This window comes from Mastacembelus armatus, chromosome 20 (genome assembly GCF_900324485.2).
Source record: "Mastacembelus armatus chromosome 20, fMasArm1.2, whole genome shotgun sequence".
Lineage (NCBI taxonomy): Eukaryota > Metazoa > Chordata > Actinopteri > Synbranchiformes > Mastacembelidae > Mastacembelus > Mastacembelus armatus.
This window is the reverse complement of record NC_046652.1, coordinates 5,707,498-5,735,456: the sequence shown is the minus strand read 5'-3', so window position 1 is coordinate 5,735,456 and position 27,959 is coordinate 5,707,498. Positions and strand designations below refer to the sequence as shown.

Genomic DNA, 27,959 nt, shown 5'->3' with positions numbered 1-27,959 from the left:
AAGTGTTTATAGGCTACAGATTACTTCCTAGTGATGCCATTAATCTTCTTTAGATATATTACCGTTAAGATTGTAATTGTTACAGACAGAACATAGTCTGTTGGCAGGTGAGACAGCAAAGCTTTAAAAAGTTATCCTACCTAATATCAGAATACAATAGAAATATAAAATAGGTGTTTGTTGTTTAATAAACGGAATCCTAACAGGTTTGAATGGGATTCTGTGTTTTCCTCATCAGTCCTGTCTGCATAAACATTAGTTCTACTTGTTGTAGATTGACAGTCCAGATTGTAAATATTCAGACACTAATGCATTCTTTTTAGTCCAGGCCCCTCAAACTCTGAATTTTGAACAGTGCATTCAAGTTGTAGTTTCATCTTGAATGTGCTGAAGTACATAACCTGAACTGCAAATCCTAACTGTCTGGGTTGTCTGTGAACAAAGAGCTGTTGTTGTCTCTCCCAGGTCTGGACCCCAGTCACTTCAGGGCTCAGCAGCAGCACCAGAGAGAGGAGGAGGCTGATGGTTTGCTGGGAGCTCCAGTTCAGCTGACTGATGAGGAGCGCTACAAAGACTGTGAGAGGTTCACGTTCACCTGCTCTGAATGTGGTACTGACAACATCTACGACAGCGTCTTCCAAGGAGCTGTAAGTAAATATATGCTGGTAGCCATCATGCAAGTGCCACAATCATGTTACATTACATGATTTATGTGAAAATGGAATAGCATTTCATTTTTTAAGGCTTTAATTTATAAAAAGCTGTAAGCATCCACAGGAAATTTTAGGTCTGGAGTGTAAAATGGTAACATTTCACCTCATTTCTAGTCCTTGTGCTAAGCTAACTGGTTGCTGCACCCATCCTACACAAGGGTGATATCGATATGCTCATCTGACTCTTTACCACAAAGTGAATATAAATTTCCCCAAAACTTGAGATAAATATAACTCTACATTGTTACTAAAGAGGAGCTACTAAATATAATAGGGTGCTGAATCCTCAAAAAATGCTTTGTTATCTTTATGGTTATGAATTTCTCAAGCAATAGAATGTTGAACTGTTCCTTAAATCACAATTTATACTGTATGTGCCTGGGTGACATCACTTTTGCCACCCCTGCAGCTGGACATTAACATATTATGGACCCTCACATATGTATGGAAATGTAAACGCTGTTGGTTCAGGCCACACTGTTAAAATCCTTTACGGATTTGAGGTGCCACAGTACAAATGCAGTAAACCTGCAAAGCTGTAACTTGAGCTGCAGCGGAAGAACAACTTGTACAAAACCAATAAAAAACAAAAGATTGCTTTAGCATTTGCTGGATTTAGCAATAACTAATGGATTAATCACTAGAGACACAGATGAAGGGAGTGCTTCTGAAGACATTTCTAAACATCCTGTGAAGGATTTATGGTTTAGTCATCCTCTATGTTGTGTGTCTGTATTTTTAAACAGCTGCCCGGCTCTAATAAGGACTATGTTATCATTGGCATAGTTTGGACACAACTTGAAAAGCCTTTCCTTGACCCCCGCTGCTCTATGGCTATGCACATACATACACACTCCTACCATTTGTTGTGCCAAGGTCATGTCTGTGTGTGTTACCAGCTTCTAATGAGGAGCAGCGTATGCAGCTTTTTCTTGTCTGGAAGACACTCATAAAACTGACAACCCTCTGTCCTCTGCAGACTTGGAGAACTTTCATTCAATTAAAAAAGGATTATTACACGCATGAGTCATGAAAGGATGGTATCATTACACACTTCAACAGATACACTAGACGTATACTGACACAAAGGTTTGAGATCCAGTTAAAGTCAAATTCTTCTGATGGAGAAAAATGGAAAGTTATGATTAACAAGGAAACAATCTACTTCCCACTTCAGTGATCTAACAGTAGAATATGGTCTTGAAATGTTAGTTGATTATCTATTAGATGATCTCCAAGCTTTAGACTAAACTAACTGGGATTCTTTTACTGGTGTTTATTTTCCAACATGTGTCAGAGGCTGCTATGCACGCACAAGCAGAGAAACTGATAAGACAGCGAGTTAATTAGGGTGGTGGACATGGTCTAACAGCCTCTTGTTAGACCATGGAGTGGAGCACAGTTGGGCCTTGACTCGAGTTCTGACACAGAGCCAGAGATAATAGGAGGAGGTGGTGATGGATGATGGAGGACAGACAGGGGAGGAAAGTTGTTTGATGGGGTAGTGGGAGAGTGGGATGAAAAGATAAAGTGTGGAGGGGAAAAAATCAGTGATTTCCCTGAGTTCAGTTTTATAATAGCATTAGGTAAACACACTGAATGCTGCACATTATCAGTTCAGTGTTTAATTAAAACAGTCAGGGTGGACAGTTGACATCATAAACCTTTAGATTTTCTTTTTTCTGATTTGCAGAAGTCTGTTTAAGGATGACGGTTGTGTTTAAGACACAACTCCTTTAGAGGAGTGAACAGTGTTTTTGGATTTCTCCATACTTTCCTCACAAACACAAGACCTAAACTATTTTGGGCATTTCATATTTTGACTTTACTGGCAAGTAAGTGGTGTATAACTTTAGTAGAAGGGATGAGATCATGAAGTGAGGAGAAAGGTTGCTTTCATCCAGAGCAGACTAGAAAGAAAGAAAAAATCAATAGGAAAGGACACTTGAAAGGAAAAAGGGAGAGGTGGCAATGGAGAGGGTCAGGGTATGAATTAAACTAATCTAGACAAGACTATGTATCTGTCATTCAAAGCCAACTTTTTATACTGGACCCCACGCTGCAATTCCACAGACAGTTAGTTTGCACTATGTCCCAGCACTATGTCAGAGCTTGTCCTCTCTGTCAGCGCATTAAACTGCACTTCAGTGCAGGTTGCCAAATAGACTGTATACATTACTGGAGCTTGTTTGTAATCACAAATGTGTGACCCTGAAAAAGTTGTTTTTGCCTGATTGCTACAGTGAATACAGTATTTTATGTGTGTACTGATTGCTTTTGATTTTATCTGATATTTTGCTTTATTCAGAAGTGACAAACCTATTCTGTTTTTCAGGGGTCAAAGGTGGAGCCCAGCTTATGGCGATGCTGTCACATCGCCTGTGGAAACAACCCCATCAAGGACACTGTTAAGATCAGCAATAAACTGCTACTCGACATCCGTCGTCACATCAAACAATACTACTCTGTAAGCATTTCTGTTTTTGTATCCCAATTTGTAGGTATAAATGAGGTTTTGCTATGTAAGAATTTTGCAGATAAAATGCTCCTTTTTTCACCACCTGCAGAGCCACAAATGGACTTCATTTTTCTTCATTTGGTGTCTAATGCTGCAGCTTGTTAGACTGGCACAGCACAGCTGGCCAGCTGACAAGTCACGTTCTTTCTTTTTCTCTTCTGTTTTTATGTTTTTCTCCAAGCTACAATTTGACATTTCAGTTAGTTCACAACCACAACATTCTGAGAACATGTGCTTCATTTGATCAAAATGCATACAGAAGGTAAAATTTGTGTGGTCTAAAAATATTACGTTTAAACTTTACACAGAATTAAGCATTATGTCTGCCTGCATCCCAGTATAATGCATTCCTAAAACAATGAAATTGTTTCTGCTGAAAACAATACAAACTCATGTCAGTTTATAATGAAAAAGTCAAAACTTGACCTTAAGGAACTGTGTGCTGCAATAGATACGATATGTAGCAATGTAGTGGACTACCAAATGTTGGCCAAAAGAAGAAAGAACATGGCACTGACATTTTCAACCAAAGAGCAACAAAACTATTTGTAGTAGCATGATCCATTAACATGCTTAGATGGCAATGGCAATTCACACTTAGTTTATCATGCACTGTGCTGAGGGTGAGGTGGAATTTAATTGATACAATCAGGAATCAAGAAAACCATAAAATACAACAATTTGAACATATTTGACCTTAGAATTTGGAATTAATATCAATTGTTATTCCTGACTTGAAAGAATACTTAAAATGTTGGATTTTTAACTTTACAGACTAAATTATTTTTATGGTGACATATGAAGAGAACACCTTAAGATCATGTATTGAAAGTGTAAAAATGAGAAGCATTTTAGATGAATGTGGCTCCTTGTTATGTGACAGAAAAATATGCTATTATTCGACAAGCTGGCAGATTTTGTGCACCCCATGATTGCACACAGGATTTCCAATCAGAGGCACAAAGGTTTGAGTGCTACTGTACAGTGACCAAATCTATACAGTTATTTTTATCTTTTCCCTCACACATTTGGCTTTCATTCCTTGTGGTGTTAAGCTTTCTGCATATTAGTATGTTCAAGTAATATCATGGTTGATTGTCTTTCACTTGAATCAAATTGTGATGACAATTTTGTTTCATCATTTTACAAATATGTACAACTTTGCTGCAAACCGTATCAGTCACCCGCTTTTATCCATCCAACCACATTTGGATGTATTTCCATGAAATTTAGTAGTGGCATTTGTGTTGGCAGACAGTAAATTATCCTGAGTTTGGCAGGTATGTTTTCCTTCTCACCTTGTAATGAAACAGTATGTTGACAGATTTAGTATTTAGTCACTCATTAAATATGTAGAGCTCAGTTAGATGATTAATGGATCAACTACAGAACATTATTACTTTGTTCAAGCTTCTTAATTTGCTGTTTTTTGTTTTATGTAATTGTAAACTGTATATTTTTTTATCTTGGGCTGTTACTTGGTCAGAATGAGAGATTACATCACTGTTTGTTTTTGACATTTTACAGCACAAACGAATGAAAAAAAGTAATTGGCAAGATTGATACATTAAAAATAGTTAATTTGCAGGCCACCGTGTATGTCAGTGACATACCGTCTTATTCATAAGACAATAGAGAAGCATTTACTAACTGGGAGAGGAAAGTTCAGTCAGAGGATGCAAAAATACAGAGGACAAGTTGTCACCAATCCTCTGTGCCTGACAAACAGCTTGAGAGTGAATTAAACTGGATTCCTGTGTTGTCTTTGTCGAGGGGACTCTCGCTCCCGGTAGCTTCTAACACCTTGGTCTTGAGTGAGTGGAATGCACGATCTGTAAAGTGTGGGTGTGTGTATGTGGGGGTTACTCTCCCACAGTGCTGAACAGAAATCAATTAGTGTGCTGAATGTGTGGGGAGCGAGTTCCCCTCTAACCCTTTGTCACGATGTGTGAAACAGCTGCTACCACTGAATACTTACACCTCACACAGCAACACACACACACTCGCGCGCACACACACACACACACCATTGGAGGCTGAGCAGCAGTGGACACAGCACACACAGCGGGGCAATGAAGAGGGGTAATATTGTGTAATTAAGGATTCCTTTCAGGCCGAGGGAGAGTTCAAATAGAGCTGTTTGTCTGGCCAGATAGAGTGAAAGCTCCACACCTCTGTGTCTGTGTCTGTGTCTGTGTCTGTGTCTGTGTCTGTGTCTGTGTGTGTGTGTGTGTGTGTGTGTGTCTGTGTGTGTGTGTGTGTGTACACGATATGTACATGTACATGTGTGTTGGTGTCCACAGAGACATTAATCATTAGTGAAATTACCTCCTGCCCCCCTTACCCTCATCCCCACCATTATCAATAAACCAGCACCCTGAGAATGGGCAAACACTTGTTCATGCCTGGCTTTCTGTCACACACACACACACACACACACACACGCACACACAGGCTACACTGCTGTCATCCTTTCCTCCTTGCGTCCCACTGTCTTGGCGAAATGAGAGATGTGGTTGTTTCCTGAACCACCCAATTCTTCTTTTTCTTTTTTCTAACCCCTCCCATCTAACCGCCGTTGCCATGGCATTTAACAAATTATTGCAATTACCCTCGTCATGCGGGTCGCTCCTGGAAACGGGCTGAGGGGCAAGAGAAGAAAGGGGGAGGGGGAGAGAGACAGGGTGAATGAAGACCAGAGAAGGTGATAATCCTGTTTTGAACAAAAGGTCAAATTGTTGAATAGGGAAGCTTTGATTAAGCGGAGGAGGTACAAAGTGGAGCCGTTTGAGCTCTATTCACTTTGTGTGTGTGTGTGTGTGCGTGCGAGTATGTGTGTGCGCATGAGTGTGTTTGTGAAGTGCACCGATTTTTAGGTCTATTCACTTCAGAACTGGTGTTGACTGCTGAAGCACTAAAAACAGGCATGTGTGGCAGGTGGATTCCTCTGGTACAGGAGTCATGTCAGCTTCTCTACCGTGTTAACAATAGAGCTGAAGTGATTAGATAATGAATTAATAGAGCAACAAAACAGTAATCTGTAACTATTTTAAGCAAAAAATTCCTATTCACTTATCCGAACTATATCCCTTATCCTGTAATGGCTTGCAGCCAATCCCGGCTCAGTGAGATGATGGACAGGTCACCAGTCTGTCACAGGGCTGACACACAGATTCAGAGGATCAGTCAGGGCATTTTTGAGTCACAAATTAACACAACCTGCGAGTGTTTGCAGGAGCAGCTTGAGGGAACTTATGTAGGCACAGGGAGAACATGAATACACTTATTAGATTTTAATATTTACGAATTAAAATGTAATTATTTTTTCTTTTATTTTTTGGACTGTTGGTTGCACAAAAACAATTTGAAAACCTCACCTTGGGCTTAATGAATTTGCAAAATGGCCTTTTTTTAAATTAAATATTTGAGTAATTTGCAAAATATCTATCAGATTCATTGATAGTGAAAATATCATTAGTTATAGCCCTAAATAACAAGACTAACTACAGATGTAAGTTGATGATAGATTGAGAAAATATGGTTCCAACTAGGGCTGTAACTGAGGTTTGTTTTATTTTATTATGATTTTACCTGGGCGGGCAGTCAGTCTAAAACTTTACCTGTTGCCAAATATCAGCTGGGATCAGCTTCAGTCACCCCTGTTTCTCTGATTCCCTCCTGTCACCCTAAATAGTAAGTGCTATAGATAGTGGATGGATTAGTTTAGTTTATTACTGTTTGTCACATTTCAGAATCCAGTAAAAATGCCGACTGGTCACATGGGGGTGAGTAACCCCAGCTGAATCCCAAAAGCTATAGGTGTTGTCTTCAAACTGCTTGTTTTTTTTTGACAGTACAAAGTGAATATTTTCTTCCACAAATGGCTTCAATGATTGATAGTGGATTCAAATTTCACTGATTGACAGGCCATGTAAGCGCCACCAAGAAGACAGATTTACAAATATAACTCTGTAGTACAGTAATACAGAGGCTGTAGTAGAATTGCAGGCCAGACTGTAAGAATGTAATAGAGCAAAAAGGGAACAATGATATGGGTGTTAAAAACAGAACAAACAAAGAAGAAGCTGCAAAGAGAGGGTCTATTTCGTGATGGTCCCTGTTGTGGCCTGGTCTTGCCTCTGTTTGGTTAAATTATGTGGAACTCATTTGACGTCTGCATTCAGTGTGTCGGGTATCCACTGCTATAATTATGCAATTATGAGCCTTTATTCTCTCACGTCCGACTGTACACCCCCACTCCCCAACCCTCGCTCTGGCGAAATGCCTCAATTAGATGTTTTTTTTTTTTTTTTTCTTCCTGCCTCGCTCCTTGTGTTCTCCCTGTTTTTAGTCCTTTCCGTGTGGCTCACTCAGGTCTGCTACATTTAATCTCAACTTTTTTGTATTTTTTTGCTGTGTGTTTCTCTGGATATGCTTTGGGACACATTAGCTAGCTGCCCTCTCCTTTGAATCTTCATAGTTATTTATATATCTGGGCAATATAGAGCCTATTAATTCATGTTAATGCAAGTGAATTGGAAACGATTAATATGTTTGTTTACATTCACTGTAAGTGTGTCTGTGAGTGTGTGTTTGTGTGTGAGTCCCATGGGAACTACAGTGTGTGCCAAAGCTGGTTTCATAAGATGTACACAAAAAACTGGAGATCAAACAGCCGCCCACTCTCACTCCTTATCTCCCACCTCCATGAACCATTGTCCTGCACACATCTTTATCAGAGGCCTTGAAGCAGTCTCCCATGATGCTCAGCTCTTTGTCCAGTTGTTTAGATAATTAGTCTTCGAGCTGGGATTTGTGGGTAAAGCTGTGAACTCTGGGACTTTCTAATTGATTTGTGACATATGTGTGTGTTTGGTTTTCATTACCACGAGATTGGCTGTGTGTGTATGTGTCTGAGCCTGTGTGTGGTCTCTTCCTGTCTACTCCTATAACTCCTTTTTAGTAAGTTAGTTTGTTTTAAATATACGCATTTTGTGCAACAAAAAATTCTTTCATGCACAACGCAGAAATCATAGACGAAAAGGTAGGATTTTATGTAAGGAGGTTGTTTACACAAAACATCTGTGCAGTTGTTCAGAAAAATGATCTGTGTTTCCTGAATGTATGGATATTGTCACGTCACACACGACACTTATTTAACATTGACATAACTCAGGTCACAACTACCTAAACCAACAAGTTCAATGTAAGATTTTGTCTCGAAAATCTGAGATCTGAAAGTGAAAAGGTCCAAAATATATATACACTATAGACAAGATAGATAAAGATGATGAAAGGGAATGAAAAAATAACCAGAAATAGTGTTGTGTTCTTGCAGTTCACCGGTTTTGCAATCAGCAGGAAAGCTCACAGAAGCTTGTTAGTGAATTAACTTTTTTTTTTCAACCCAGGAACTTTTCTCAATACTTTTGTTGGATCGTTGGGCAGCTTGTCTGCTTTAATGGCTTAGTATTTCCAAAGATTACTACTATACCGGACCAGCTGTAATTGCTGTGTGATTCCTATAAGTATCATAAAACAAATGACATATTTCATGTACATCAAATCAGAGTAAATTAACAAAAACAAAAATTTTACTTCAAAATAAACATTCCCCAAATTTGAAGTGCTACTATAAAAAGAATTTATTACACAAAACCAAATATGATTCTGTTAAATATTTAACCTGCAGCCAGTTGATTTCAGAAATCACAAATCAAATTAAGTTAATCTGCATATAATCAATATCTAAAATGATGAGACGATTAAGGGGGCAAGCTTGTCCATTTACACTCAGAATATACTGTATTTGTGATTTATATGTATTTGTAGAATTGAGTGTAGTTGTGTTGAACAATGTCAAAGTTTAATCACACTCTTTATTCAGAGTTGTTTAAAAAAAGAAAAGTCCAGTTTAGCAACTTCACTGAGCTGATTTGTGTTACTGCATGAAGAGTCAAGTGTAGCTCAAAGTGACACAGGTAACACTTTCCATGTAAGTTTGCTGTGGCTGGTTCTCCCTGTGAAAAGATTAATACTGTAGAGTTCACTGTAAACAAAACTCCAGAGACTAGACAGCAAAAAACAAAAATCAATCAGAGAAACAGTGCACACCTGTGTTGTGTGTGGGGAGTGGGGATAGAAAGACAGCTGCTTATGGTTTTGAAGGGGTTTGTTTTATGTGACTGGAATGAAGAAAGGATAGGTAGATGCAGGGAAGAAGCAAAGGCGTTAATAGTGGTGGGTCTGTCATTAGTTGGGCATTAACCCCCTCTCCTTTAAACCTTTCTCAGCAATGACAGGTCATAAGAAGCAGACGGGGTATGGGGGGTCTGGAAGAAAAGAATACAGGGAGATTAAGAGGGTTAGACAGCAGCACCTGCCCAGGGTCACTACCTCATCCCAGGGGGTCCTAACTACTGCCATTTTGGCTGTCCGCTGCACTGCCTGGGCAGGACCCTAATACAGCAGCTGAAGATACATTCAAATGTAAAGAGAGAGGGAAAGGACAGTAGAAGTCTGATGTAAACCTCTTTTCATTCTTTCTTTGCCCATTTCTCACAGTTGTTTGTTTTACAATGCCTGTTTTTTCTTTCTCTACTTTTCTTGTCAGAGTTTTGTGCCGAACTAGAGCAGCTAAATGGAAGCAACAATTTTCAGCAAATTTTCCTCATTACCAGAAACTGTTTATAAAGTGTCTTGAGGCGACAAAAGTTTTTTGGTCAATTTTTAAGAACACCTTTATCGACAAACTAAATGGCGACACAAACACATTTTATAAGTAATCACGTAGGGTAGCAAAGGCTGCAGTGAATGTTTTTTGATGCAAGGCCTGCTATGTTTATCAGTTTGATCAAGACGCACCTTAGTCGTGGCAGAAACGAATGAGCAATTACTGGAAATTTGGGTTGGTTTTCCAGAGTGTATTTTAAAACGTGTTTTCCACTGTATTGGTTGATATTGTGGTTTTCTTCAGAGCAGCCAAAACCTGCTGCTGAAACCAAACTTTGTAACATTATAGCCAAAGCTAAAGATCATTTGCAGTATTACATTACTCTACACTTTTAATATTAATTTAAGCAAATACCTATAAAATGTCATAAAATAGTTTAAAAAAAAAAAAAAAAGTCACATTTTCCCAGAGCCCAAAATAATGTTTTAAGTTGTTTTTATCAGAAAATCCAAAACCCTGAAATATTTAGGCTACAATGATACAAAAGCAGAAGAATGCACTCATAAGAAGCTGTATCTAAAGAATGTTTTTAGTTCTATCTTAAAAAAGTAACTTAAATGAATTAATCAGTTATCTTAATACTTGCTCAATATAGGCCCACTAATTTGTTGCAGCTCTATTAAAGTTTGGAACATTAAGTGTAAGTGGGGAAAAAATGTGTGTGTGTGTAATGTGTGTCTTATAGGGCTGGTTGGTGTGTGAGGACCAGGCTTGTCAGAACAGGACCAGACGTTTGCCCATCGCCTTTTCCAGACATGGACCCATCTGCCCTGCCTGCACCAGGGCAACTCTCAGACCAGAGGTAACAAAACCAAGTCTCTCAAACACAAAATCAACATTTACACTTGGACTTTCCCTAGACATACACACCAGATTCAGGGTAGGATACTCAAAAACACACATCGCACTGCTACATCGCACACTCGCAGGGCTGAGGTTGAGAAGAGTCCACACAGCAAAACGGTTTGTTGAATTCTGTATGTTTTGTCCAGGTGATGGTGCTATGGAGCTGAAGTCTCCACTCACATGTGCTGTATATTCAGTGATTAGTATCACGTTTTAGCATACACAAACTGAGAAAAGCGATCGTCTCTTTGTCTTCCTGCATCTTTGTGTGTGTGTGTGTGTGTGTGTGTGTGTGTGTGTGTGTGTGTGTGAGACAGTGTGTCCATGCACACACATGCCTCTCTGCCTGCATGTGTTTGAAGGCACTAAGAGCTGGATGGTAGTTTAGCCATTAAAAGCATCTGTCTGTCTAGCTCCTGTAGCCGCCTTATGAACACTTTGTTAGCTTGACCACTGGATTTAAAAGAAACACTCTCCCTTTCAATTTAAGCCTGACGGTTCAATCTTTTTTTTTTTTTTGTCCCCTTTCTCTCTCCCATTCTTACAATTTCTATTTCAACCCTTGCCTTAACTCTCTCTTGTCAATTTTATTTCTTGCGTGCTCTTCTCGTATCTGTCCCCCTGGCTGCTTTGCTGTGTCTGGCTCTGTGGCGACAGGTTGTAAACCAGAAGGCCAATTTTTGCTGTCACTGTAGCCACTTAGACAGCCATTGCTGTGCCTGAGGGCCATGGCACTTTAAACTGCTGGCTGAATAAAACATTTAACTCTGTGCTCACTCATGCACCCTTTTCTACCCTAAACCTGTAGCCTGTCTTCATTTTACCTGGTTTCCACCACACTGTATGACTCCCCACTCTATCATTATGCTGTCTTTTTATTTACATCACCTGGAGAATAGGTGATGATAATGACAACAGACTTGACCTGCAAAGTGTACAAGGTACTTTGCATAAAATGAGAAAATTAAGTCAGCATAAATTTAATCAGCAACATTCAAAAGAAAATTGTTTAAATACATAATTAAAAACTGGAAAAATCTAAAACATAAAAATAAGCAGCTTTTCTCTTCAGTTGGAGGGGTCTGAGACAATCAGCTGCTCAAACTTAGCACTTTCAATACAGGACATGGTGTAAAAGTGGCTCTGATGTGACAAGGAATTATATTTGAATGCCTCCTATCAGTATGGAGTAAACACTCCAGTGCTTTTGTATTTCTGTGGCAGAGTCTGCCTATTGAATATGTTTGTTAGTTTAAAAAAAAACCTGTACACTTTCTGTTTCAGAAACAAGACAATTTTAAGCAATTTATCATAACAAACAATATAACTTAATGAAGAATCATTTTTTTCTAACTATGTCAACACAGTTGCTCATTTTAATTGAGTATGGACCAGCTACCACACAGCACTGACACTATTAGAAACTGCAATAATTATCAAAACTAAATTGTGGACACTGCTGTATCGAAGGGCTGTAGAGCTTTCACCATATATTTTATCACTGCTTTGTCACATTTATCAACTTGTCCTCACTCATTTGCTGTAACACCAGCAGTAGATTGAGGCTAAATGCTGACTTGAAGTTATCAAAATGAATACAAGCTGAGTTTAACATGTTAGATGCAAGGTAAAAATTTAAACAAAAAGACCTGTTAATTCCCCCATCAGTGATCCTGTATGTGTATGTCAATTGCTGAGAGAACAACAGTGATAGATTAAATAAGGGATTTGCTCTGCTCCAAATCTGTATATTCGAACATGAAGCCAAAATAGAGCTGGCTCTTGGACTTCATCCCTTTAGGAAGGTTGTTCTGATTACTGCAGGTTCACAAATAGTAGTAGCATAATACACTGGTTTTTTTTTTTTTTAAAAAGTGCTTTAGTGAAAGTGCATTAAGATCATATTCACTTTGTTACTCTAACACCCTTGCAATCCTTAGTGCCAGCCAAATTCAAAGATGCATTCAAATATTTTAAATTTCTTTCATGGTCATTTTTATTATCTTCTCTAATCTTGTAAAAATGTAAAAGAAAATATTGAATTCCCCTGCATTGTCAGGACTTCCTTTTGTTAGCGATAAAACATTCATGTACCTCTATCACACATTGATCAAGCCTCGTCTTTAGATGATCTTAGAAAGCCTGACAGATCTAGTCTGTTTAACTCTGCTGGCATTGTGCAGGAATCAGACTGCTTCTTTCACAAATGAGCCTTTGTGTCAATTAGTCATTGAAAATATTATGTTAAATGTGATTATTGAAATTTATTTTCCTATTGTAAATGTTTTACTGTATTTCTTACACCTAACAAAATTGTTTTAGACATCATACCCAAACAGGTGGCATGCATTATTTCCCCCCTACAGTTAAAAGCATAGTGTAAAAGTTTGTTGGCAAAAATAGTAAGCATAGTGTGCCTCCATTGAAGGTGTTTCTGTGATGCTCAACATGTCATAAATTCAACAAGTGTGACATTTAAACACAGAACAAGCTTTGAAATCAGTAATTTATACAGCTGCTGTCGGAATTTAGAGTGCTATTCTTCTGGTGTCCTGATTTTCATGCTTGCTGCCATTTTCCAGTGCTACCTGGGGTTTGGGGGCAGGTAACCTGATTTATCTTGTCTTGTCATATGGTCACAAACTTGACTTAGAACAACTTAAGCTACTCTCCCAGTAAACAGAATAACCTTTAAATATATTTTTTTTACAAAAGGAGTGGACCAATGAAGTATTAGATGAAATTGGAGTATTGTTAAAAAATAAAACAGCTTGTATAAATTTTCTGTATATAGTGTGTTGTTTTGAATTGATTTGTTTTGTCTTGTCCATTCAGGCATGCATTACAGGCTCTTTAAAAACCCTATTAACAGAAAGGGCTGTCACGTAGCAATATAGCATGCGTCTGTCCTGCTGTGGTGCCCTTAAGTAAGACTTTTAAATCCTGATTGTCACTGACCATAACCACCGACTCTGCTGGGAAGAGATTTACCTCCTGAGGATTAAGTATTATATGATTTATATTACACTGACTTTTTCTCAGTGTTAGCTAACACTGTCTGTATCAAGCTAGTGCATGGAGATTAATAGCCCAGCAGCTTACATATTAAATTGCTGCCAATCATGCAAGCTATCCAAGTACTCAATAGTCATTCATGGCTATTTGAGCTGGTAGCAGATCATCTCTGCTCAAACAAGTACAGAAGACTGTGAAGCATCCACCAGTCCCCAGAGATGTGGTTTTTTTGTCTTTTGTTTTTTTTTTTTTTGTTTTTTTTGGAGGCTTCATCAGTTTTCAGGCTGGATGCTGGAGTCTCTGCCTGAAATCTGTCTCTGCCTGCTGGATCTCCCTGGCTGCATTCCCTTTATGCTTTTTATCTGCCAGTATCATCATAGACTATTAAGCCAATATCAGCATCAGCCAGGATGACAATCAGGATTTCTTCTGTGTATGCTGCAGTAAAAACACTTTGTTTGTGCCAGAGCTTTTGTAAAGGAGCACCTTGTTTGTGACTCTGCATTCCCTTTTCTCTCTTGCATCATGGTACATTTACCATCTCTGTGGGTGCTGCTTGTCCTCTCTTCTCCTCCCTTCATCCATCCATCTCTCACTCTGCCTTTTCCCATTTCTCTCTCCCTCCCTCTCTGGACACAGATTCAGAGCGTGATCTGATCTCCATGTAATGGGAGAGTAATAGGCACTCTGCCTTGATTGGTTGGTAATTTGGTGGAGTTATGCACAGGTGCAATTTGTAATATTTTCAGTAAATTAAATTTCTTTCTCTTCCTCTCTCCCTCGATCTTCTTCTCTCCCTCCCTTTTCTCCCTCCCTCTACAGCGCTTAACTCAAATAGGCAATTTTTTTTCTCACCCTGTTTCAAATCACTGTCCTGACTTTTCTTTCACCCTTTTATTCAATGCTTTCTTCCCCAGCTTCATTCTTTTCACTTTCTTCCCTTCCCCTCCCTCCCTCCTTAGCTCTTACACTCATTCTCTCTTCTCTTGGTTTGCCTTTTCTCTCCTTCTTTCACCCTCCCTTTCTGTCTCTCTCTCTTTCTCTCCTCGTTTTATTGATGTACGCTCAGGCGCCCATTAGAGCTCCCTTTTTCCCTCTAGTGGAAATTGCAGCATGTTAATTTTCACACAAATTACGGCAATAGCAGGTATCTCTATTTGATACATTATAGCGGGAGCAATCAGAGATAATTGAGTGCCTTTCAGAGGGAGACGGCTGCATTCACTGCCGGCTCAAAGCTGCCCCATTATCGCCTAATCGCTCTTTAAACACTGAATTTTGCCGAACAAAAATTCTTGTCATAATTTTGCTTAAGTGTATTTGGAAATCACAGTCCTTTGAGCGAGGATAATTGAAATCAAATCCCTTTCACTGGAGCTGACATTTCTACATTTCCCCCCAATTGAAATTAATTTCAAAAATTGAGCATGAATATCTTCAAATAGCAGGCAATTATGCCTTTCAATGGGGAGAAATTACCGGTGCTGAATCGTTGGAGGCTTGCGGGCGAGAGCACCAGTTAAATGCCTTTGTTTCCTGCCGTGTTTGCCTAGTAAAGATTTACATATATTGACTCATTATGGTGTCTTGTGAAGCTGATCGGCGTGACTACCACAACCGGCAATAACGTTCATCGCATCTAAAAAGCTCAAGAGTTTTAAAGCCTTGTGGCCTCACAGCTGAGAGAAAATGTATGTTTGTTTCTCTCTATCCCCATCTCCCCCTTCTTACTCCCCCTCTCTTTTTGCAGCTGCAGTTGTGTGGAGGCTTAGATATTGTAGCATCAGTATTTACCGTGCATGTTTGCAGCTAAACTGAGTATGAAGAGTATGAAGAAAAGTGTGCAACACTGTGGCCTTGTTTCTGTCACTGATGCTGCAGTATTTTTCTGAATCCATACATAACAGTATGTCAGTGGATTGAGTAATTGTCTTTCAGCAGTTTGCACATTTTCCATCCACTGTAAACTCTTTCTCGCTTTGTTTTTGGCTTGCTGTAATGCCTTTTCTCCACGAATACAGACATACTCTTGACTTTCCACCTTTTTTAATTGGTGTACATGAGCAACAGCATGGTGCACAAAAGTTTTTTTTGAAGGTCAGATGTGTGTTTCACTACATATGCAGTACACCCCCCCTAAATAATAGAAAAAGGGTCTTTTTTAGTGCTGTGAGGAAGCCTTGAGTGCTTCTCTTAATGTGTGAGCTATTATAGATGTGTTGCTTAGTGATTTGGATCAATTTGTATGATTTAGCCTCTTTTGCTTGTTACTTTTTTATTTTATTATGCATACTGCCTTGATCCTCTCTTTCTTATCTTACACATACACACGTCTTCCACTTCCTTTTGGCTAAACTACGTTTGCTTGTGTACATGTGCTGAGATGTGTATATGTGTGCCGGGAGGGGTAGCCAGTTGGGGAAGAGGGAGGCAAAGGAGCAAGAGGTACGAGGTGGGGGCTGGGGGGTCCTACACTCCCGGGAGAGAGGCAATTTCACAGCTGGTTTGCTCCTTAGGCAGTCAGGCTGAAAATGCTGCAGATTTGTGGAGCAAATTGAAATGGTGTCAGTTCAGGAACAAAGCGCCGAGCTGAATGACGAGATAGGCGTGTGTGTGTGCGTGTGTGTGTGAGGAAAAGAGTGAGGTGGGGTTGAGGGGATCTAAATTCAATAACAACCCTGTAACATTTTAGCCACGCCTTTCTGACACCTGTCAGTCAATCAGTATGCAGTAACTGGCCCGCCCACAATCAGCATTATATTGTTTGAATGTGCTGCTGTGTGTGTGTGTGTGTGTGTGTGTGTGTGTGTGTTTTATTTTCAAGAGGAAGAAGCGGTGTGTGTGGTGTTTGTGCTGACCGAGCTTGTTCAACCTTGGCAACCGTAACCGAGGCACCATTATGGGATGTGCATGGTTTGGTTGTTGACTAGGCAGCGCATCAACGGTCAACAGCTGTGCGTGCCATGTGGGCAGCCATAGAAAACTATTAAACACACATACACATGCTCACATTTACACATCGCATAGTTTGCATTTAGTTGCATTAGATACTCTTGCCACTTGATTATGCCACAGCAGTAAAAACTGAAATTACAATTACGCACATTGCCGATTGGCAGGTATAATGGGCACACACAAACACACATACACACACAGATACTGACACACAGGAATTGTCAGGAGATTCTTCCTGGTGTTAATAATAAAGCACTCTGCGCACACCTGATGGCAGTGTGGGGTCGGGGCTTAGCATGCCCTCTCCAGCGTAGCAGGGAAATGACGAGCCAATAACTGCAATTAAACATGCAGTATAATGGCTAATCAAATTGACAGCCTCGGCTGTTCGCATGCCTCTCTCACAATGGCTTATCACAACAAACTATTATGAGGGAGGGTATTTCAGGCCTGATCCCCTCTTTTCTTTCTCACTCTCTTCTACACTGTCTCTGATTCTCTCCATCACTCACTTCTCTCTGTATTCTCTCTCCTTCTCGCAATCTGTCATGTGGCTCCGTTAATTGCAGTGGAGATTAACAAAGCAAGCAAATTTGTTTTCCTGCTTTACTGTGTCACACAGAGGAAGGAAGATGTTTTCAGCAAGGTATATTTGGACGAGTGGCATGCACATTTGTGGCGTCACATTCATTGTGCCCTCAACTGGTAAATGTGGTTTATTAATCTGTTTTGGATGCTTTTATGCCCGGTTGTGATCTCAGCTGTCACGCTCACATTTTCAGGGTTTATAACTTTCTTCATGCTGCATTCGTGCAATGTTGGCAGACTCAAACGAACAGGAAAATCTTACTTTTGCTGGAGTTCATATTAGCTTCCATCTGCTGATTATTTTCCCAATGAATTGATGATTGATTTGTTTGTTTGATGTGAGAACGTTTTTAAAACAGCACTGCTTAAGACCAAATCTACCATCTTAAGCTGTCTTTGTGTGACCAGCAACCCAAAACATAAGATTTTGAGCAAAAAAAGTTAATTAATATTGACACCTCTGTTAGACTAGATCATGCACTGCCTGAGGCCATGATGTAGTCAGTCCCAATTAAATAAGTTCCCTTGCTAGTTTGTTAGAGTGTGAAGCAGGTTTTGTCTAGTCCTTGTTGTAGTAATGTGTTTGTGTGTTTGCTCTCTCTACAGTACTCTGAGAAGGCCCTGTACAACCAGCTCTGCTTCTACAGGTTCATCTTTGACTGGGACTATGCAGTTGCCAAAGTACTACAGAGTGATGAGAGAAGTAAGCCTATACGCACATACATATCATACATGGCAATGGCAGAGATGGTTATATAATAATTATTGTCTGAGGTTGAATAAACCATCAAACATGATTATTTAATTAGCCGTGATGTCATCACATTGCTTGTTGCTCTGTTTTTACTGCTGAAACTCAACATTTTGTGGTGACATTTTAAATTACTTCATTACTTCACTAGTCATGCTGACAAAACCTTCTATCTCCTCGCTCTCTTAGCTCCAGGCAGGGTAACTTAGCTCATATCCCGGCCCTCTTCCCTTTCAGCTTCACTAACTTCTATACTACAACCTGAGCTTATCTGCAGGTTTGTGGCTGAGTAAAGTAAAACAACTACCACCAGTTATTACTAAAATAAAAAGTCACTCAGTCTCTCTCCCTCATTCGTGGTGCTGAAAGGTGCACAGTAATGGTTACTTTTCACCTGGTGTCTAATTTATAATAGACCTAGTCATATTTTTATTGAAAAGATTGGTGTTGAAAAAAAGTTTAATCAAATTCGTCCTTTATACTGTAAATGTATTAGTCATTTCTGATCATGAAAAAGTGAAACTAGCTAAGTTCAGAGTCACATACACAGCTGTGTTTTGGCTCTGGTTGTGTTGTTGAGTGAAGCACTGGAGACAGGTGAACTGGAATTAATTTGGCAGCCACTAAAAAAAATGTAGATTATAACTCACTAAAAAAAAAAATCTAGCCTTTCTTTGCTTTGTTAGTTTACCAGCACAGACAGAGGACACATGGATTAGGAATGGATGATAAAGAATTCAATAACTAATTAAATACTACATGGTTGCTTGTCATTGTGTTTTACAGTATTGAACACAACTTTCAGAAGTCTTGAGTCTTGCATTACATATTTATAAAGTTCTCAGATGTGTATTCATTGTAAATACACAGCTTGTATTTTTTGTTTGTTTTTTTTTTTTTTAATGTTATGGTGGTTTTTTTTTTTTTTCCCCTCTGTTTTGTTATTATTACACAGTACCACCTTGGGAGCTGAAATCAAGTTACTAGAACTGCTACTGAAGTTTGAATTTTGATGTCTTAACAATGCTTCCTCACAAATACACGTATAACATAGCATTAGCAATCAATGCCACAACATAAACCTTTTATCCAGGCTGCACTTACAATATTCACCAATGATGTGCCACACACACACACACACACACACACAAGTAGCAGAGCATGGGCATTGGATGTGGGGAGGGGGGTTAAGGACATTCAGCTCCTCGAGTCGACAGCCCTAATTTAGGAGACGGATTCAATCACACACACATACAGAATGCAAAATGCTCCAATCACTGGAAGAAAGAAGGAAAGAGCCCTCCATCGTTCTCCCTCTACCCTCACTGTCCATCTCTATTGCTTTCTGTCCTTTGCTCTCTCTCTCCTTTCTCTCTCTCTCACTCTCCCTCTCTTGGACAGGCACTCGTTTGGCTGTGTTGATTGAAAACAGGTTTTAGATTTGGGGAAATGATAGGGGGAGTAATGGGCGAACTGACGAAAGGATAGCCCTTCTCCTATAATGGGACATGGAGCGTATATTTCCCCCCTTGGACTCAAATAGACGCTACTCCAGTGCTCTGGGTGCGCTCAGTAGGCGTCAGCCACAAGGCCTCTTTACCCATAGTTCTCCCTGATTGATGTCACTTGATTAGAAAGGGCCACTGGGCCGAGTGATTTATTTATTTGATTAAATATTTATGTATGTATGTTATTTATGTATGTATGCCTGAATGCTGTGACTGTGTATGCCACGCTGGACCTGAGTGAAGCAGTGAAAGAGTGAGACAGCAAAGGTAAATATAACGTGTAATCAACAGATGACCACTCAGAAGATGGAGGGAGCTGAAATAGAGGGATTGGACCGGTGTAGAGGAGGAGGGGAAGGGAAGGAGTACTAACATGATTATAGCCTCCATTTTTGCTTTCTTTTATTTCTGTCTTTGCTCAGATGCAAGAAATCATCGCTCATTCTTGATTCTCCTCTTTTCTTTATGTTCCTGTGCTTTGCAATGTTTTTGATTTGCTCTGTGCTCTCTCTTACTGAGTTTCAATCGTATATTGTACCTCAAAATATAATACAACACAATGCAGTACATGCATTACCTTGTAGTGAAGTTTTGGAAATGTTTGCTCATGGGTGCTGTGCATAGAAAGACATTATATACACTACTGTTCTAAACTTTGAATACTCCTCAAAATCTTCAAGTTTTGTAGCTTTGGTTTCGTTCAACTTTCTTGATGTACAATAGTGTTTGGAATGCTACACCATGACTTCTCAAAATAACAAGACAAAACATGAATTTTAATCTTACAGTCATTAGATCTTTGATTCCTGAAAATATCCATTTTCCGGATATTTTGGTGGAATCTCTCTGTTATAGTAAATTTCAGGGTAACACTGCCGTGCACTTTATTTTAGTGTATGATAATTATGCACTGAATCTTCGATAAATTGGATCATCAAAATTGTTTGTCAACTCAGTTACCAATATGTGATTATATCATATCATATCATATCACGATGTCCTAAATAATACCCAGCCCTAATTGGTATCGGGATACCAAGTACTGGTATCAAAGTCACAACTTTGGTATTGTAATAGCTAGTTGAAAGGACCTCAGGTTAGTTTAGAATTACTTTTAAGAGGAACGTCTGTGTTTAAGTAGAAGACATATACCTTTCCCTACAATATCTTCAGTCTGTCATATAGCTTCTGTAACACCCGGTACTGTTCTGCTACTGGTGTTGTTCAGCACTACCCAACACTCTGCAGTTAACATTCACAGCAAAACCCGTTTGTCTGCTCAGACTTGACAGAGCCACAGTGACAGCCATAAAAATGAGTAGCACAATCTGACTGATTTTTCATTTAAACATGTTTTCAATAATCAAGCTAATAATTTTTAGTAACATGCTTAATTATGTTGGTAGTTCTTCATGTTAAGTGATTGCTGAGGGGGGTGAAGGGTGCAGAACTCTTAAATAATGTAGTGTAATGCAAATATCGCTGCCATAATAGAGAAAATTAACAGGATGATGTAACATTGGTGAATAACACAGGAGTTTTTTTTGTTCTGCTTTGAGGTTGGAGCTGTGTTCATGGCCGGTGAGACTGTATCTATTAGAGCTGTGAGGCAAAATTGATAAACCAGTGTTTCCGTTAAATGTTTAATATCCAGCACAACGTATTGAATAACTCAGGCAGAGGAGAATGCATTTATACACACATTCATGTTGTTATAAAATATAGGTTTAAGGTGTTATCCCTCTGTCCTAGGGAAGTAATACCCCATATTACTCCATTACACACCCAGGGACCACACTGCTCAGATTACAGGGAGACGACATACAATCCCATACACTCTGCACTGGCTGTGGCCGTGTCTGCATATATATCTGTACTGATTTATGAGCACTTTGTGTATGTATACCATCTCATATCTTTGTATTAACTTTCTGGCAGCTATGACACAATGTAGTGGTTGTTGATAGCTTCAACTGCTGCTAGAAAAGCTAGACAGACACTGCTGATGGTTCATACATGTAATCAGTGGTCTTTTTTTTAATACAGGGGAAAAATATGCTGTTGTCTCAGCTACTTTACATTTTTTTCTTACTTGTATCAAATCTAGTGAAAAGGAGTAAAACCAACACTGATGTGGATCTGATATAGCCACTGCCTGATAGTTCCTCTGTGCCAGAGAGTTTTATTGTTGTTGAAAACACATTAATGTGGCACATATTTCTTCATTAGCATTAGTCAATGGTGTATTTATCTGCTTTTTACTATAAAAGTGTGGAGGGTAGGGGATGAATGCGATGTTGCCTTTTGCCTTCCTGAATTTCCCCTCAGGGATTAATAAAGCTTATCTCATTTTATCTTATCGAGTCTTCGCTAAGAATCAATGGGCTTGAGAGTAAGAGGGGAATCTAACATGATGTTTGTTGTTGGTCCTTTGAGGACATACCTGGATTTATTAGAAAAGAAATGCTTAACTTATCCCTTTATGTTTCCAATCTCTAAAAGTGTGTCATAATACTTGTACTGCCATATGTATTTCTGACAATATCTGCATGTTTCTTTATGGTACACCCAGCCGTTCGGAAGTTTAATGTGCACTGAACGCACACAGTAATGGCACATTCAGGTAAAATCGCCTTACATCAAAGAGCTGTGACTCACTGCTAAATGTAATTTGATCAGCCTGAATGTGTGTGTATTTTTTGCAGTACTACTGTGTGTGCGCGTGCATATCTCAGCGTGCACCGGTCTTATCTACATGTACATTGCATTTTTGTGCCTGATTGCAGCGACTGAGTAAAACATGGAGGTAATTTCATCCGCTGCAGGAGATCTCTAATAGATAATACACATAGGCGCGCACACACAATGAAAAAAAACATGCTGTCCGTTCCTTAGCTGGGAACATCCCATATCAATGACTTTCAAATCATTTCATGTCACTTTTCTTCTCTCCATATCCCTGCTCTCCCTTTTTATCGTCCCCCTCCCATCTCAGTCAGTCTGTTGCCTTTCTCTTCCCTCCACCACCCCTCCCCCTCAAGGTCTCAACCTTGAGTGTGGGCAGTATGATTGCGTGTGTAAGCAATAATGTAATTTTGCTGCATTGATAAAATATAAATTGTGCTTGAGCTGCGCTTTTCTAATGATCCATTTAGCGACAGCTTCTCTGCCACCTCTCAGCGCTCTCTGCATTTGGTCCTCTTCTACCCTCCCACTCCTCTTCCTCTCACTCTGTCTTCTTTCTCTTCTTCTCCTCTCCCTCTCTTTCCTCTCCATTTTCTTTCCTCTTTCCTCTCTCTCTTCATATTCCACGCTCCCCTCCCTTTCTCTGGTAATACAAAGCGGGGTGGCAAAATCTGCGGGTGCGATTGTCAAATCAATTATTCATTCTGTGCAATTACACTCACACAAAGAAGTTTCCCTGTGCTCCGAGTGGTGATTAAATTAACTGCTATTCCAGCTGCCCGTCGCCACCAGCCTAATAGAATATTCATGGAGGCGGCCGATGGAATGGCCGATCTCCATTAACTTCATCATGCTCACTTAATTACAGGCTTGTTATTGTATTTACACCTAGTTAGAGCGTGCAGAGCCCCGATCTACTCGTGCCCAGCATTGCCAGAGTGTGCACGAGTGTGTGACAACACCTAGTTAGAGCAAAGATAACCCCTGATACACGCACTGTGCGCATGTGTGTGTTGGAATCAGCATGAATGTGTGTGATGAAGAGAAAGATGTTATCTTGGTTGACAAATCTCTGCCCCATGCTATTAATTATGCAAAGTTTTCAGTATCTAAAACTACATTTGTCTACTGTATGCTTTGTATCCACATGCCATTTTCTGCCTTTCATTTCAGTCAGCATGTCTTTCTTTGGTGTTATTTCCACTTCTCCCTTTTTCTTCATATCTCGGCCTTCCCAACAACGCCGTCTCCCCTCTCTTCTCTTCTTCCATTCGCTCTTTAAGGGAGGCTATTTATTTGAACTACACTCCCTACTGTGCTCCGACTTGCAGCAAGGTCTCTCCCTCTTTCTTTCCCTCTCTGACTCTTAAATCATTCTTTTATCTGTTCGCCACACAGTGATTGAGGTGGAAAAGAGAAAGGAGTGGAGTAGAGGAGGGGGAGAATTATTTTCTCCTACCTTTCAGAAATGATGACATGATTGCTTTCGCTTGATCATGCATCATCACCCCCCTTCTATTCCCCAGATAAATAGACTAGTTTGTCTCTTGCAGCCTCTCTTCTCCCCTTTTCTCCCTCCATCCCTGTCCTTGCTAACATGAGGATTATCTGGTAATAGTTGCTGCTGGCGTTTAAGTCAACCACACTATCCTGTGTGTGCGTGCGTGTGCACACGGGTCTGCGTGTGTGTGTACATCTGATTACTGTTTGTCACATGGATGTTTTTTAGTCGCCATGACTGAGTTAGTGTGCTTTTTAAGTGTTTAACTACCATCAATCATCTGTGTGTATGTCTGTGCGTGTCTGCCTCACTGTTGATCTCTGTGTATCTAACCTTTGTTCCCTTGGGCAGTCAGTGGGATGGTATTTATCCAGCAGCCACTAATGTAGTGGGCAGGAAGGACAAGACAGGAGATAGGGCTGTAGAGATGGCGAGGACATGACAACCGGCCATATGGGCAATGTGTGTGTGTTTATGTACAGCATGTGATCTCAATAAATAAGACATGCACACAGATATGTCACTGTTTGAAACAAGTTTTTCATTTGTAGTCTTGGGGTGTTGACTGAAACCATTTTTAAGGATGTCTTAAAAAATGATGATTGCTTTTCCTCTTATTTTTGATGGTCAGTACTTGTGGTACTGCTGCAACTGCTGATTTATAAAGTAGTTTATGGACAAAAGCATAAATTGCCAACAGTTTTAACAGTCAATCAGTCAGTTCATCTGGAAAGATTTTATTTATTGTCAGAAAACTGAAAAACTCCTGTCCAGTTTTCATAAGCCCATGGTGAAATCTTCTAAGTGTTGTTTTGTGTGAGGAGCAGTCCAAATGTCAAAAACTTCACTTTACTTTCAACATTTTTGCTCTTAAAGTCTTGAAGACCTGCACACTGTTCATCCTTTATACTCATAGACCTCCATAGGTCTATATATAATAAAACTGTTAACACCATGTAATTGTCCTTTGACATTTAAACTATTGTGCCTTGTGCCGATTGAGTTCACCCATTGACATCATTTTATCCCGTTTTGTCCGATTTACTCTAAACCTCTATACAGGAATATTTTATCAAATGTATCTATTCAGTTTATATTTTGATATTTATAAATGTACTTGTGTTGTTTACAATTCGACAATCTTATTGACCTCAATTTGCTGCTGTCACTCTCGGATTGATGTTTTTCCCTGGGCTCTGTGCACTTATTTATGTTACTGATGCTGTTTGTCTATAATTTTACTTGAAAAATGGCGGAGCACCAAAAAATTGCAGATTAAGTGAATATAAGTGAATTGTTTGGGTTTTTTTTTTTTTTGAGTGTTTTTCACAATTTTTAACATAAAAGGAAACGGCTGAAAAACACATGATCAATATGAATGAGAATGGATTAATAATACTGATTGCGTTCATTTTTCTCCCTCTTCACCAGTGTGCTAGTCAACTTATTATTCCAGGTATATTTTTCTGTACTCTTTGGTGTGATAGTGTGTTATTACTTGGTTTCATGATACTTTATCTACACTTGACCCTCAATATAATATTGTAAAGATTTCATTTTGGTGGCTGCCCAGCCCAGGACATGCTTCTCTCTGGCCTTATCACAGCCCACCTGAAGGGATAACAGGGACAAGCTATTGACTTCATGCTCTCGATGGGCTTTTTTATTGATTTTACGATCTTCTGCGTGCATGTGCTGCCATCGACCCATCAGTCCAATTCTGCGTAATCCCCCTCCCAGCCTTCAAAGTGATAGCATTACTTGCAGATAGTATTGGACGTGTTTATTAGTGACGAGACAAAGCCGGTGTGCGTACGGCACAGCAGAACTTAGTCATAGGGATGGTGTGGAGCGATGAGAGTCATCCTGGAGGTAGGGAATTACTCAAACGTTTTCATGGGCATGTCACACTAACCTCTTGTATTGACTTTAATGCACTTGATGAGAAGAATGTTCTTCCATTGAGCTCTGGCAATGATAACTCTTCTTTTTTTCTTTTCCAGAGCTTGTCGGCAAAATGAATGCAGAAAAGGATGTGTATCGGAAGCTGAAGGAAGTGGCAGACAAAGCCTTGGCCACCAGTGGCTACTCGGAGATTAACCTGGCCAAACTCTTCCAGGCTTTCTCCTCATTCAAGTAAAAACAACACACACATGACTCAAGGCTGGAGATTTACACATTCATCTACATCAACTTTCTGTTTTTGGGATAGGCTTTGACCTCTTAACCTTCACATCATCTTCCCTGACCCTAATGGGCTTGTTTTATAGCTTAAAACCCAATTACCCCCTGCTCCTGCTCCAGTTTCCTCACAGAGTTGCTCTGTGCAGAGACACACACACATGATTTGACCCCCTTCACCCTGACTGTATGGTAAAGGGGAGCAGCAATCATACCTAAATGAAGGTCTATTGTATGTGTGTGTGTGTGGAGGCTAGCTGTGCCCAGATGTGTGTATGTGAGTGTAAAAATGTCTTATCCTCAGAGCAGCCAGTATACTCCAAAAGACGCTAATTAGCCAATGATAGTGACCTCGGCTACTAAAACCACTGGATGCCTGTAGCGATCGGACACTTAGTCTGATTACTACCATTCATCCTGTGTGTGTGTGTGTGTGTGTGTGTGTGTGTGTGTGTGTGTGTGTGTGAGAGAGAGAGAGAGAGAGAGAGATGCAGGAAGTGATTTTGTCTGTATTGAACTGATCTCCTCCACTGCCTCTCTTTAACTGATGTCTTTTGACCTCTCTCACTCCTTTTTTTCATGTCCTCCCTCTGTGGTGAGATTGTAATGTTCTGTGTATCTGAGCATTCAAGCTCAGGTTGGTTTGTGTAATGATTTTTGTAATGAGAATATTTCATGTTTCATTTTGATGTAAACATTTTGATACTGAAACCCCAATAAAAAGCTGAAAAATATAGAATGTAAATCTTGTCATTTGCACTATGGGGGGAGACAGAAGAGTGGATGAGCATGTTGTGTTGTCTTAAAGTGTGCTGTGTTACACTTCAACGCAACAAACATGCCATGAGAGTGAGGTTTGATAAAATAGCAAAATGAAAAAAGTTGAGAAAATCTTTCTATTTCAAAGTGGTGGGCATCTGGTTAGGTTTTACTTTTTCTGTCAACTATTCTAAATAGTTGTGATTGGAAAAAGATCAAATCTTCCATTATGGTTTATGTCATTTTATTTGACAGTATCCTATTATACTACATTTGTCATTAAGTCCATTTAAAGACATTACAAAAAAAAACATTTGACTCATTTTGAAATAAAATACCTTCTAAATCAATGTGCTGTTTCTGCTTATGCTAGATTGTCCTCATACAAACAGGTCTGATATGAATAATAGAAAAATCCTTACTATTTGATAAATGTATTTTGCCATGGTATGTAATATGGCACTGTACTACACTTCTTAAATGCTGTATTTATGTACTCTGCTAGGTAATAATGTTCAGTCTCTAACCTGCTACATTTTCCCCCAAGACTTTTCTTTTGTGTTAATACAGTCGAGGGTTTTTTTACTTCATCCTGCAGTGTGCATTTCCATAAACACTGCATGCCTCACAAATCACTTCAAACCACTGTGACTTGTGAAGGCAACCTTAAGTGGGCTGAACACTTAAACCATGATTCACTATGCAATGGTTAGAACATGCTGTGTGCAAGAGGAAGTGCCTGGGCGCATTTACAGACTATTGCTCGTACCTCTACATATTTATTAAATCATATCAGCTCCACCACTTCTCCCACAATTTCTAGGCTCTTTTTACTCAGCGTTTTCCTTAGATTTAATCAAGCTCAGCTCACAGTAGATGTGCTCAGGCCTGCTATTCCCACTGCCAGGCTCCAGGTTTTTAAGTGAGGGCCCCGTTTTGTCCTCCCAGTTTGGAGTAAGCCCAGTCAAATTGAGTCCCTGCATTAATTCGACCCTGCTAAGCTAATAAGGTCGAGCAAGTCTCTTTATATTGTCGTGTTAAGCTTTATTGCTTGTCGTTTTGACCAGCGATGGACAAGGTAGGCTTTGATGAGGGAATTAGCCTCCTATTCTGTCCCTGTTATTCATAGCGCGGTGGAACATACAAGCACCAGAGAGGGTGTCAAAAGGAGAGCTGGTCCTATTGCAAAGTGTCTCCCTTGTTGGA

At 39.7% G+C, this 27,959-nt stretch overlaps 1 protein-coding gene across 1 annotated transcript in view; it reads left to right on the top strand.

The window, feature by feature from the left end:
- pola1 (polymerase (DNA directed), alpha 1) overlaps positions 1-26,739 on the top strand; it is a 51,313-nt gene extending 24,574 nt beyond the window's left edge. Inside the window, exons 33-37 of the mRNA XM_026292610.1 lie at positions 466-647; positions 3,049-3,180; positions 10,650-10,766; positions 17,975-18,071; positions 25,817-26,739. Of these exons, the coding sequence (XP_026148395.1) occupies positions 466-647; positions 3,049-3,180; positions 10,650-10,766; positions 17,975-18,071; positions 25,817-25,953 (665 nt within the window). The 3' untranslated portion in view covers positions 25,954-26,739. The remainder of the gene's footprint in view (positions 1-465; positions 648-3,048; positions 3,181-10,649; positions 10,767-17,974; positions 18,072-25,816) is intronic.
- The last annotated feature ends 1,220 nt before the right edge of the window (positions 26,740-27,959 follow it).